At 55.4% G+C, this 14,065-nt stretch overlaps 1 protein-coding gene across 3 annotated transcripts in view; it reads left to right on the top strand.

Moving 5' to 3' along the window:
- The window catches only part of COL27A1 (collagen type XXVII alpha 1 chain), a 131,318-nt gene that overhangs the window by 73,027 nt on the left and 44,226 nt on the right, over positions 1-14,065 (top strand). For all 3 annotated transcript variants that reach the window (XM_045563547.1, XM_045563546.1, XM_045563548.1), the window contains 6 exons: positions 1,414-1,458; positions 2,540-2,593; positions 4,248-4,292; positions 9,242-9,295; positions 11,234-11,287; positions 11,414-11,467. In XM_045563547.1, the coding sequence (XP_045419503.1) occupies positions 1,414-1,458; positions 2,540-2,593; positions 4,248-4,292; positions 9,242-9,295; positions 11,234-11,287; positions 11,414-11,467 (306 nt within the window). The remainder of the gene's footprint in view (positions 1-1,413; positions 1,459-2,539; positions 2,594-4,247; positions 4,293-9,241; positions 9,296-11,233; positions 11,288-11,413; positions 11,468-14,065) is intronic.

The following is a 14,065-nucleotide window of genomic DNA, read 5'->3' as shown; positions in this document are numbered from 1 at the left end:
TCCTCTGTGGCCCCGCCCTGTGGCCCTTCCAGGGACCTTTTCTGCCCTGGGGTTCTCTCTCCCAGGGCTGCTGCTGCTGCTGGCAGTAGCAGAGTTCATCGGGGCATCGATGGGAGGGTGGGAGTTGTCAGCTGCCTTTTACAGGTAAGCCCACCGAGACCCAGAGAGGTAGAGACCATCTCGGGCCCCATGGTTAGTAGCCGGCAGGGCCACGATGCAGAGCCAGGTCTGCTTGAGCCCATAGCTGTGACATAGGTCCTGTGCGGCTCACTTCCCTGGGCGTCCCCAGAGAGTTGCCCGACTTGCCCAGTCAGCAAGCGGCCCAGGGAAGATTCCTTATTTCCTTGCACTTGATGAAGGGGACTGGGAAGGGTCCCTGCGGGCCTGTGGGAGCACCAGGTGGGCACTGCTCAGGTGGGCCCCTGATTGTTCCTGTGCACGGGGCCCTCCTTAGCCCCCCTGCCCTGCCCCCCTTAGCTCAGGCCCCAGGGCCCCGTGACACACAGCCCCGGGTGAGGGTGTGGGAGGCCCGGACTCACCGCGACCACAGGCGGGCATCCAGCTGACATGGATCCCTCCTCGGGGCTGGCTCTGGGTCTGGCGGGGTCCCAGCGCTGGCTCTGGGAGCCGCCACGTAGGTCTGTTTTCCTGGAAACTGGGGGAGAGGAGGTGGGGGGGGCGCCTCTGGAGGGAGCCCCTTGGTCAGGCCTGGCATGCCAGAGGGGGCCACGGGTGGGGTGGGGGAGTCTGGAGAGCCCCACGGCCAGAAGCGGGAAGGGAGGGGAGAGGAGGGAAGGACAGGCCCAGCCACGTGCTTCTGTCTGCACTCACGTTACCACCCACGGAAGCCCTTCATGTGTCTGCCACTTCTCACATCCCCATCGATTCATCACTCACGAACCACTCATTGGTTCACCAAACATCCACAAGGCACTGAACCATCCTAAGTGATGTTTGGGGCGGAGGGGAGGGAGTGCCTGCCAGAGAGAATGAGGCGTCATCGCTGTTCTCCAGGAACTCAACTGAGACCTGTCATTGTACTATAGGGTCTTCTCCACTCTAACTAGCGAGTCCATGGTGGGACTTGGAACAGAGCCCGTGTCTTTGAGCTGCAGTCTATAGCTCTGTTCCTCCCAGCACATGGTGGGCTGTGACCCTCCTGCCCAGGACTGTCATGATCGCAGGGGTCCCCAGCCACTGGAAGTCACTCTGTGGCCTGGCCTCTAGACCGTGACTGGTGGAGCCCCTGCCCCGGGTGGGGGGGAACAGACAGGTGGGCCAGGTTCACCATTTCTCCTTGTCCAAAAGGCCTGTCCTCTCTCCACCCCTTTCCCTCCTTGCAGGACAAGTTCTCCAAGAGTCTCACTGGATTAACTTTCTCCTTTTCTCCTCTCTCGTGTCTCCCAACTCTAGGGAGATGAGGGACCCATGGGGCCACCAGGGGCCCCTGGCTTGGAGGTGAGTGTCACTGGCCTGGGGGAGGTGGGATTTGTTGGAGCTGAGCCAGCTGTGCACAGACAGGCCAACATCTGGCCAGTGCTGTGGAAAGAGGTCATGAGTGAGGGCCTTGGGCCAGCCGGAGAGAGGACTAGGATAGGCCCCAGAGGAGAGAAGAGCCGGCATGACTGATGTCACTGCCCACCCCATACGTGCTAGGTGCTTCAGCCCGAGTTCTCCCACTGCTCCAAGCAGCCTTCCAGAATTCGCTTGTTCCACCCCTACCTTCATCGCAGCAGTTGCATAAACCAGCAGTTGATGAGATTTTGGTGTCAGGACCTCGTTACACCCCTAAACGTGACTGAGGACCCAGAGAGTTTTGTTTGGGTGGGTTACATCTGCTGATATAGTAATTAAAACCGACAAACTTTAACTGAATTTATTAATTCATTGAAATTAATAACAAACCCATTTCATGTCAATAAAAATATTTTTATGAAATACCACTATATTTTCCAAAGTCAGACAATTGAGGGGAAAGAGTGGCGTTGTTTTACCATTTTTGCAAATCCCTTTAATGCCTGGCTTAATAGAAGGCAGCTGGATTCTTGGGTCTGCTTCTGAGCTCAGTCTGTTGACAATACCGCCTGTCGTGCAGCCCTGGAAATGCCACTTATGCTCATGAGAATTAGAGTGACAAAAGACGTCTTAATGTTATTAGGAAAATACCGTGGTCCTCATGAACCTCCTGAAATGTCCACATTTTGAGGACCACGAGCATAAACTCCATTGCCCTGTGCCCTGAAGTTCTTTCGAGTCCCTTCCTCTTCCTCACTCCCTGAAGGCAGGTGTCATTATCCCCATTTACACAGGACACCAGCCCAGGGAGAGGGGAGGCTTCCCTGAGGTCATGCAGCTGGAGACCCTCCCCATTCCAGGACAGCTGGCTGCCTGGTGGCATCAGGTCTCTACGTCCCCGCCCTCCTGGGGCACTGTAGCTCTCGGCAGCCATGGAGACCCCATGCCAGGTCCTCAGAGCCCTGGGACCCCAACAATGCTGTCCCTGCCCAGCTTCCCCCACTCACCTCTCTCTCTGTTGCAGGGTCAGCCTGGCAGGAAGGGGTTTCCTGGGAGGCCCGGCCTGGATGGCGTGAAGGTGAGGGGACCTAGAGATGCCTGGGGACAAGAGGACAGAGGGCGTCCACCATATGTGGGCTCCAGGACAAGTTCTGAATCCCATGGTCAGTTGTGAAAAGGGAGAAAAATTGGTCTCATTTATCACAAAGCATTGATAATAGACCAAAAAAAAAAAGGACATAACCTAAATGTTCAACAGCAGGGGACCATTCAAGTAATGGGACGTAGCACAGCCCTGCAGCACGGCGTCACGGGTGTTTTATAGGATGGGAAGGCGGCCGTGTGCGGGGCGGTGACAGGGGTAGCAGGCAGGTTGCAAGACGGATGTTGAAGTCCGAGTCTGCCGCAGGGCTGGGTAGCGCCTGCTCCTGTACACACAGGGCAGAGGCTGCAGGGTTGTCGGGGGGTTATGTTATCTCTGCATGGGGGGATAACAGGGGATTTTCATTTTCTTCTCTGGGCCTCTGTATTGTCCCCATTATGCACAACAAATAGGTATTCCATTTGTTAAAGGTTGTTTTGTTTTTGAAGTTATCAAAAACGAACTGGCCCAGGGCAGGAGAGTCATGATCGTCAACTCATGGGTGGCCTCTATTGATGGTTTTCCAAGGACACCCCTTGAGGGTTGGATTTTTCCAGCCATTCTGGGGAGCGAAGATGGGTCAGGTTCACAGATGGGCAGACCCCCAGGAGGTCAGGACAGGGCCGGGGAGCCCAGGTCGTTCCCATCTCCTGCCCTTTGGGGCAACGGCCCACGGTCTGTCCGGGCCCCTCTGGTTTCCAAGAGCATGAGGTCTGCCGAGAAGTTGGGAGGAGGACGAGACTCCCGCCAGGGCAGCAATGAGCCACATCCGTTTTCCATCCAGACTCCTGGCTCGTTTGAGCCCAGGTCCTGCCCTCTGAGGTCTCGGCCTCTCTCCCTCAGACACCAGCTGGGTTTCTGTGGCGGGAGCGGTGACCCAGTCTGGGTGGATTTATCCCAGGGGCCTGCTGTGGGGAGACCAGGGCAGCTGTGGCCACCTAGGGAGCAGGAGCCACCCTGGCAGGGGACAGAACTGGCCATGATAGGCCACCAAATATGCAAGCAGGCAATAGCCTTGAAGACAAGCGAGTCTGATTTCCCTTACGTATAGCGGGGAAGGCTGAGCCCAGAGCGGAGATGAGACTCACCGAGTCACCCGTGAGCTGGTGGCAGAGCTCGGGTGTGTTGAGGTCTAGGGCCCGGGTGCCCTGACTCCCCGTTCCCTGCTCTTCCTGCAGTGGGACAGCCTGGTACATTGGGGTGGGCATTTCAGCCAAGCAGACCAAGGTTCCAGTTGTAGCTTTGCCTCTTGCTTGCTGTGTGACCTTGGGCAGGTCACTTCACCTCTCTGGGCCTCAGTTTCCATCCACAAAATCCTATGTGTTGTTGAAGGACCCAAATGAGATACACACATCAGGGTGCTGAGTAATGTGTCAAGAGCCACTCAGAGGGAATGGGTGACTGGAGTCATGTCTGGGGCCAGAGTTTCTGTCCGAATGCCCCTTTGTCCCTGCCATTTGTTTGGGGTCACCAAGGCCAGACTCTGGTTTATCCCCACCGATGGCAACTAAGGCCAGTAACCCGGGAGCGTTCCCTGAGAGGCCTGGGCTCCCGTCTCCATGCGAATCCATCCTCTTTGGTTTCTTTGCAGGGGGAGCCAGGCGATCCCGGACGGCCGGGGCCCGTGGGTGAGCAGGTAAGTTAGTGACAGTCTGTGGACACGGGGGCTCCATGTACTGAGCCCTTCCCGTGTGCCACCCTCTGCTGAGCATCCCATGTGCACCACCTCGTGTCATTCTCAGAACAACTCCAGAAGTAGGTTGGCTCCCCTGTCACTGATGTGGACGGTGACAGAGAGCAGAAGGCCCTGACTGAGGAAGCCATGAATCACAGTCACGATGGCCGTTGCCCACGGCCAGGCTCTGCACAGATGTTTTTGGTGCATTTGCCCAAAGAGGTTATGTGACTTCGCCCCCAGGATGTTAAAAGTGGCGGAGCCCTTCACAACTGCGTTTATGGGGCAGGAAGTCAAAGGCCAGAGAAGTGTAACCACTTGCTTGCCAGGAGTTCCTGGTCCAGGCATCCCTAAACTATAAAGAAAATAGAATTCAACCCAGTGGCTCTGGCTGGTTGGGAAGCGAGGCCAAGAAGAGAGGAGGTCGCAACTAGTCATTAGCAAGGAGGTTTGATGACCTGCAGTTATCAAAGTCCAGAGAACAGCTCTGAGTGCTGCACAGACAGGGGCGTGACTTCCGTCCTCCTCTCCCGCCCTGGCACCTCCCGAAAGCTTAACCTGTGAGCCCGGAGGTGGCAATCTCCCCCACCCCTTTAAATACACACCTCACCTCGAGAACCCTGGAAGGGGCTTCCCCCAGCGGGAAGGAGGAGCGATGCGGGGGACCCAGAGCAGTTTGGCTGCACTGAGAAGCACCGTCAGTGGCGTGAGAGCCGCACACGATGGGCTTCCTCACCAGGCCCGCAACATCTGTTGAGGGGAAGAAAGAAATTAAAGCAGGAGGAGGCCTGGATTTTTGAAATCTTTCCAGTGTCATTCGAGCACATTCTGTGGGAAGCCCTGGAGTTTGGAAAAGCTGCCGCAGCCTGGATATATTTCCTGATGGGGCGGGGGGCTGGGGGGGTGGAAAAAGGCAATACGATCAGCAAATTCAATTTCATAGTTATGCTAATGACAAGGCCCTCGGGAAATAGATACTCAGAATCCTAGACTGTCAGGACACAAAGGGTCCTTGGAAACAGCATATCCAGGAGTCCTACCCATTTTTTGTGCCTTGGATTCTTTTGCTGGCAGCCTGGAATGGACCCCCTTCTTACAATACAGTTTTTATTGTGTCATTCTCTTTTTTTCTGGAGACAGGGTCTCTTGTTCGGTCACCCCGGCTAGAGTGCAGTGGCATCATCATAGCTCACTGCAACCTCCAACTCCTGGGCTCAAGTGATCCTCCTCCTGCCTCAGCCTCCGAGTAGCTGGGACTGCAGGCATGTGCCACCATGCCCAGCTAATGTTTGTATTTTTTGTAGAGACGGGGTCTCGCTCTTTCTTGTTCAGGCTGGTCTTGAACTCCTGACCTCAAGCAATCCTCCCGCCTTGGCCTCCCAGAGTGCTAGGATTACAGGTGTGAGCCACTGCACCTGGACTCAGAATAGAGTTTTTAAATGCGTAAAACAAAAAACACAGGATTACAAAGGAAACCAGTTATATTGAAATACAATTATGAAAATATGTTAAAATGTGATATACTCATATACATGCTTCTTTATTAATGCATTAAATAATGAGGTCTAGGAGCAGGTCTAACAACCACGTCAGTTCTGAAGTGGTGACAAGCCTCCATAGCGTATTTTGAGGTCTCTGCAGCAATGCTGTGATGTGACCTGTCACTTTCTGGTATGGTCCCAGGTACTGACAATACCATTGTGGTTTGTTGCCTTCACACTCATATTTGAAGGAAATGCTAAATTTCAATTAGAGGTTCATGAAAATAAAAGTTGTGGTTTTTTCCATTCAAGTTCGTGGACCTGAATTCCACCCCTAGTGCCTGACAGAGACCCAAGGTTAAGAAGCCCTGGATTCTAGTCTACCTCGGCAATCTGGCATTCATGGAGGAGAAGCAGCTTGACCAGTGTGACCAAGTGGGCTAGTGACAGAGCTGGGGCCAGGAGAGGTGGGAACGCTGCCTGGGCCTACTTGCTGCACCCAGTTGCTGCCCAGGCAGCTTGGACCACAGCAGGAAAGAGAGGCAGAGCTGGACCCCCGGGGCTGCTATAAGGCACACTCAGGTACCACGCTGGCCGTTGCCATAGCAGGCACTTCCCGTCCACTGCAGAATTAGAGGATCCCCAGGGAAGAGTTCTGAAACTCAGGCCACAGGACCGCCTTATAATCATAGTAACAGCTACATTTGTCAGTTACCTGTTAGATCCCAGGCCCTGGGCCAAACACGATATACACCATCACCTGCAATTCCCCCGGAGCCCTATGGCAATAGGTATTATAATCCCCATTTTGCAAACGGGGAAACTGAGGCTCTGAGAAGTTAAGTCACTTGCCCAAGATCTCACAGGCAGTAATATCACTGTCAGAGCCAAGACTGACACTGAGGGCTGCTGCGTTCCCAAGACCTGCCCCTGGGGCTGAGAAACTCTTTGGCCTCCTGAGCCCTGGTATTTATCTAACCGTTAAAATGCAGACTGCTCGCCAGGCCCTGTCCTAGGTGCTGGGGACGAGGCATGGGCTGGCCTTCAAGCAGCTCCGTGCAGGGCAAGCCAAGCATGTCAGCACCTAACCCTGAGTTGTCTGGTCCGGCTGAGGACCCACAGCTGTCCTGTTCTCAGTTACACCCAGCGATTAGCAGAATGTTACATGAGACAAGGCATGGAGAGAGAGAGAGAGGAACTCCCACAGCAGACAATGATCTTTTATCTGGAGGCAATGTGAGGACTGGGCCAGCCTCCTCCCCAAAACTGGGGGTTCAGATCCTGCCTGCCGCAGTGCCTGCTGTAGGCGACAGTGCTGCCCCCTCCCTGTGCCCTCTTGCCAGCCTGAGTGGAGCCAGCCATGCCCGCGGCTGTCAGAGCTGCTTCTCCACCCGACCTGCCCGGTGGAAGCCTTGGACCTCTGGGGCTGGCTGCCCTGGACCTGCCTCGGCCCCGTCCAGGCCTGCCAGGATGTTCCGGGACAGTGCCTGGCGTGGGGGTGCAGTTCCAGGGGCGGGGGTAGGGACCGGGGAACTCACTGTATGGCCTTTATTCATTAGGACCCCGTTTGGCTTCTCGTTTGAGGTTTATGACCTGCCTGTCTTCCAGGACCCAACAACTCATAAATTTAAAGTAGCTATGAAATTTCTGTTTCTCTGGGCCAGTCGGGCAGGGGCTTCGAACAGAGCGGTTTTTATTCCCTTCATTCGGCATCCTCTGCACGTCTGACTGCTCCCTTGTGGGGAGCTCGGGCCGCTGTCTTACCTCGTGCCCTTTCGCTGTGAATGAGGATGGGCGGGGAGAGATCTAGCTTTATGGAGCGGCTGGACGTGCCACATCGTCTCCAACACTCAGAACAACCCCAGGAGGCAGGGAAGGAACTTCATTGTCTCCCATTCTGCAGAGGAGGCTCGGAGACACCACTCACCTCAAGACTGGATGACAGTGACGTAGATAAAGTGCCAGGAACAGGGTTTTGCACATAGGAAGTGCTGAATACCTGGAAGCTGTTGTTATTAATATTGCTATCACCTTGAAAATGCTCTAATTAAGTTTTTAAAATTAAGTTGTTGTGGAAGTCAAATAATTGGTTATTTTCTGTGACATGTTAGCCATGACCTCATACCTTGTGCCTCGACCCTCTTACCTCATACTTCACTCCGGAAGGGTCTCTGGGCCCAGGAAAGCAAGGGCAGGCCTGGGACCCCCCATGTGCATCGATGGTGCTAGGGTGAAGGGAGGTCTGTTCACAGCCTCAGGGTGCGTGGGCTTTGGAGCCCACAGACCAGTGACATCTCAGGCTGCAGAAGCAAGACACGTGTGGTCCTGGCTGAAGCTGCCACACTGTCTTCGGATAAGGAAATGTGGGTCTCAGAGTTAACCCTTGGGAACTGGGCAGCTCGCTCTCACCCCAGCTGACTGACAGCTGGGCTGGCTTTACTGCCTGAGTGCACGGCCTCCGGTCTGCTGCTGGGCAAGGTCTCATGTCGGTCTGGCCAGAGTTTGGGGGAGAGGAAGCAGAGTTTATGGAACAGATCCGCTCATCCCTCAGTTTTTCCTAATTCTCCCAGAATCTCCTCGCTGCAAGTCTGGGTTCTTCCAAAGCCACTTTTTACACTCCTGAGCCACACAAGGCCCCCCTTCCACCCCTCAGCTTGCATGTTCCTTAGCAGCGAAGAGGGTAGGGCCTGAACAAGAAATCGGCCTACCTTCCTGGGAGACCTTTCTAGGCTGCTCACTCATGCTATGCATGTGTGTGCCTGCCCAGCCACCTAGGAGAAGCCCCTGGAATACAGAGGCAAGTTATCACCCAGTGGAGTTAAAAAGAGCAACAGGAGCCACTGCGTGTGCGTGTGTGTGTGTGTGTGTGTGTGTGTGTGTGTGTGTGTGTGTGTGCTCTTTCAGGAAGAAGTGAGGAAGGCTTTCAGAAGACAGTGAAGAGGCCCCCACTTCCCAGATTGCAATCAGATCTCTTGGCAGAGGCTGTTACGGTATTTCTATCGTAGCCAGTGGGTTTGTTTCTCTCTTCGAAACACCCCAGAGTCCCAAAAGATGGGGACAGATGGCCTCTTCCCAGCACAGCTTAAGGGCCACCCCCCTCTCACACACACACCCCAGCTCTCCAAACGTGGCAGCCTCCCAGCCTGCTTCTGGCACGGGAAGAATGTGTGGCGCTCCCAGGGATGTTGGCAGCGGCCCCACCGCTTGGCTCCGAAACCAGAACCATCTGGCGGAGTGAGGGAAGTCAGGATGGTGCCCAGAGAGAGGCAGTGCTCTCCTTGGTGGCAGCTGGCCGGATCACCAGGCACCGGGCAGGAGACACCTGGGAGCGCGAGCGCCAGAGGGAGGGGAGGCGGTGAGTTGCTCTGAAGACTCAGCGCGTCCCGAGCTCACGCTGTCCCCTCCTGCTTTCGCAACTGTCTCTCACAGGGACTTGCGGGATTCATTGGTCTGGTCGGGGAGCCAGGAATCGTGGGAGAAAAGGTAAGTTGTATCCGGGGGGAAGATGACACACAAATAGAGCTTGTGTTTCGAAATTTTCAAACGGCGAAGGGGCCCTTTGACCTGGGGATTTCAAGACCTCCCTCCCCCGGCCTTTGTCCTGACTCAACACCCCGACCCTCCAAGGACCATCACCGCCTTTGCCGCCACCCCCCAGGGCTCACGATGCCCTCCTGTTGTCACCCTCAAGCACAGTCAGAGTTCTGTGTGACAACCACTGGTGCATGTGACCTGGGCCCCTCACGCTGCCCACAGGCTCTGCAGAGGGGCAGACAACAGAAGGGAGGGACAGTGGTCTTTTAAAAAGATGAAAGATGAGCATTTCCCTAGGTTCCTTGTTAACCACCCGAGCAGCTGTTTTACAGGTAACAGAAGCTCAAATAGAGAAAGGGACTTGCTCAAGGTCTCCCAGACAGTGAGGGGCAGAGCTGGGATTTGAACATGGTTCATTACCGAAGGCCACGCTTTGCCCCCTGAGACACTCAGTCTCATGTTGGCTCCCGGCTCAGAAACAGCCTGTGGCTTCCCGTGTCCCCCCCACGGGCCCTGGCCAGCACCTGTCTTCCCTTGGGCTTCTCTGGTCCCCAGAGCAGGCTGACTGGGAGAGCCGGTGTCATCCCCACTGGCTGGGTGGGCAGACGGAGGTCCAGAGGGCGGAAGACCCCACCCCCGTCCGGCCCCGCCTACCTGTCCAGGTGCATCTTGTGCCTCCACGTCAACCTCTGCGTCCCAGACCCTCTGGCCTCTGCCTTTCTCCCCCTCCCCTCCCCATTCTTCTTCTTCCTTCCTCTCCTCTTCCTCCTCCTTTTAAAGTTTTTATTTTGAAATAATTACAGATTCACAAGAAGTTGCAAAAAATAGCACAGAAAGGTCCCGCATACCCTTCACCCGTTTCCTCCAGTGGGAACATCTTACGTAACTGCAGTGTAGTGTCAAAGCCAACTCTGGCCTTTTGTTGCTCAAATGTCCCATGTCCCTCCTCACCTGCAAACCATCGCCCATGCCATTCCCATGCCAGACACACTCTTCCTACTCCCACCTGCCTCCAGCCCTCGTGCCTAGACACCTCTTAATTATCCTCCAGCCCTTGGTTCAAGCAGACTTCCTGAGGGAGGCGTTCCCTGACCACCCCTGCCCCCAGGGGGGTCACATCCCCCATTGCCATGCCTTATCACTGTGACCCCCGCCCTCACCGCAGCTGCTCCAGCTTCCATCTCCCCCCCAAAACTCTGAGCGTCTTGCTCTGCGGGAGCGAGTCTATTTCTGCTCACTGTGTAGATTCAGGGTCTGGCATGTAGTGCCCAGCACATAGTAGGTGCTCAGTAAATATTTGCTGGCTAGGTGGATATAAGAAACAGGGCCTCACAGAAACAGCCAGGATTTGAACCCAGAGCCCCTGCCTTCCGGCCGAGCCCTGTCTGCTACACCCACCAACTCTGCCCAGCCTGCGTTGGTCGAGAGGGAATGAATTTCATTTCATTTCTGATTCTCCAGCGTCTTATGTAGGTTTGGACAGGGAGCGAGGAGAGTGGAAGAAACACCTTCTTTTGTGGTTTCTGCCTTAGCAGGCCCGGCCCAGGGGATGCCAGGCCTAATGAGGACCACATAGTGTGGGCCAGGATCAAAGGGACAATGTAACGAGCGCGTGCTTAATCAGGACCGACCTTGGAGGGGAGCTCCCTGCGGGTCAGGCGGCATGGGGTGCAGAGGCCTCCCTGGCCTCGCTGGGGTCTTGGTTTCCGCTCAGTGAAACCCCAGAGTCCCACCTGTGTGATGTGGCCATGCACCAGACAGGGGCTCTAGAGGCCTTGGGCAGCCCCTGCCCCTCCTTGGGCATCTGGATGTTCCTTTGCACCTCCCCCTGCCAGAGGCCCCCACAGCCATAGCTGTGACCTCCCCACATTGCTTTCTTTGTCACAGGGTGATCGCGGCATGATGGGACCCCCAGGCGCACCCGGACCCAAGGGGACGATGGTAAGGAGTAAGTCTGCATCCTCTTGCCCTCTCCTGTTGCTTCTCGGGTGACAGCTCTGTTCTCCTCTGCCACCGTGTACCCCAGACGTTTGGGATGACTGCTCCCCCTTTCTCTCTTCTTGGCAGGGTCACCCTGGGATGCCTGGTGATGTGGGGACCCCCGGAGATCCTGGACCCCCGGTAAGCAAAACCCTCCTGTTCCCTGAGCTCAAACCCACTGTCACTTAAGGATCACACAGACCTGGGTTTGAGTCCCAGCTCCACCGCTTGCTCCCTGTATACCTGGGGCAGATCACTGAACTCCACTGAGCCTGAATTTTGCTTGTCTGAAAAATAGAGAAAATAATCATGGTCATAATAGTGCGATCGTGTGGGTTAAATGAAATGTGGGCCTAATGCTCATTACATAGTGATGTTCTTTCCCGGGGAGCATCTTGGTTGTTGGCATTACGGCTGTTGTCCATTCGCTTGTTTGCTCAGTAAACACTGAGTCATGGTGCCTGGGCAGGTCCAGGAGCAGGGATGCAACAGGAGGAAAGGCGGAAGGCAGGCCCTGCCCCGCAGAGCTCCTGTTCTCTCTCTTCGCGGGCGAAGAGGACTGAGGGGCTGAGCCCAGGGACCCAGGGGGCCTGGGCTGCCTGTGACGACCAAGGAAGCAGGGATGTTCCTGTGATCTCGAGGCAGAAAGTGGTGGGAGAGGCAGGACAGGTGTGGCTGGAGCACCCAGGTTCAGGGGTCCCTTCCCCTCCCCAGGGTGATGTGGGGGGACGGGTTGCTCTCATTTGAAGCAGGTGGAGCTTGCTTCAGGCCCTGCTCCTGCCGACGGAGGGTGGAAACTGGGGAAGGGCGCTGGGTTCAGCCAAGGCCAGGCCCCGAGCTGGGAGCCCACTCCCTAGTGTGGGCAGAGAGGCCCAGCCCGGGCTCAGATCCTGAGGCTCTGCAAAGCGCATGTCCTTGCAAAGGCCACACTGAGGAGTTCCCTGGGGTCTGATGAAGCCCCCTGGGGGAGGGAAGCTCACCTAGGCAGATTCTTTGCACCAATGAGGGAAGCAAGGCCAACTCAGTCCCCAGTCTTTTCCACGCACCTACTGTGTGTATATGCTCAGCCCTGCAGGTGCAAAAATGGTAAGAAAGAGATCCTGCTCTTAAGACTCTCACTTTCTAGTAGGGTCTTGAGTCTAAACATTCTCTCAGTCATTAACAGACTTATTGAGTACCTACTGTGTGCCAGGCCATGCTAGGTGCTGAGGAGGATGGAGGGGCTAGTCCCAGGATGAGAAGCCTGGGTATAAGTAACTGTCATCCAAAGAAGATGATGCCAAGTGCCAGGTGGCTCTGTCCATACTCACAATCCTTTTGAGAGCCAGCACTCTGGGCTCCCAGAGACATGTTTTTTGCCCTGTGCATGAGGAGGAGGAAAAGCCACATCTGGCCTGGGGCTGGAGGGGCTGGTGACATGCAAGTGGAATTCTTGGGGGTAGAATCAGACGGTCAGAGGACCAGTGTCCTGACGGGTGGGGCTCACGTAGCAGCTGAGGTGCCCAGCTTGGAATCCGAGGGTCCAGCACCCCCAGCCTCCCTCCTAGCGGCAGAGACAGTGATTGGAGCCCATCAGTGTGGGAGGTGCCTGGGTACAGCCGAAGGCCAAGAACAAGGACGCTTAGGTCGATCATCGAATTCTACCTCCTGCACCCCGGGACCTCGGCCTCCCTGGGCCTCAGTCTCCCCATCTGTCCAGTGGGAGGTGGAAAGCCTGGGATTGAGTCACTGGGACAAAATGGAAGGCCAGTGGGGGGTGGGGAAACAGTGGGGACATTCAAGCTGGTGCAGAGAAGCGAGGTGCAGGCCTCCTCTGAATCCCGCCTCCCTGGCCCCGCTCACCTCCCACCCCACCCCGCTTCCTCGGTGCTTCCACCTGTTCAGGGGGTTGGCTCAGAATTAGTGACGTCAGATGGTCACGTGCTGCTTTGGGCGAGTGTCCCTCCCCTGCTATGGCAGGGGGCTGGTCCCCACTGCCACGGGGAAGCAGGCCAGCACAGAGATCCAGAAAACCAGCTTCAGGGTCAGACACGTGGGAGTGAAACCCATGTGAATTTTGGGTAGCATTCTGGCTCCTCTGAGCCTCAGTTTCCTCCTCTGTAAGGCAGCATAACGCTGCCCTCTCACAAGCTTGCTGTGAGAGATGGTATCGTGCACAATGTCGTGCTTAGCACACTTCCTGCACGTACTCTGCACTTAGTGAATGGTGATAACAGATGTTAGATATGATAATTACCACCATCATTAGTAAGTCTGTTACCATTCAAGTGACATTTCTGGTGATCCTGTTTACATCTGCTTGGCATTTTCCCACTATTCCAGTCACTTTAACATGTTCGCCTATAGTCCATTGAGGTCAGTCAAGATTATTATCCCCACTATTGGGGGAGCCCAGGGTCACCCATTGCCCAGAGCTGGGTCTGGCATCCAGTTCTGACATCCTCCCACCTTTTACTGAAGACTTTGCTTGTCATTTCGTCTTCTCAACAACTCTAGGAGGTAAGGACTCGTCTTATCCCCATTTTATAGATGATGAAACTGAGGCCCAATGAGTTTAAGTAACTTGCCTAAGGCAGCACAATCAGTGAGTGGCAGAGCTAGGATTTGAACCCAGGTTCTCTGGTGCTACAGCCTGCTTTTCTGAGCACTCTACTGTGCAAGATAGAGACTTGGCTCCAGAAATTTCCCAGTGGTGCATTGCCTGCCTTGTGAGTGCCGAGATCACGCTATGGAATGGTC

The sequence above is a fragment of the Lemur catta genome, chromosome 10 (assembly GCF_020740605.2).
Source record: "Lemur catta isolate mLemCat1 chromosome 10, mLemCat1.pri, whole genome shotgun sequence".
Lineage (NCBI taxonomy): Eukaryota > Metazoa > Chordata > Mammalia > Primates > Lemuridae > Lemur > Lemur catta.
Note: the sequence above shows the minus strand (reverse complement) of the source record. Positions and strands in the feature narration are given on the sequence as shown.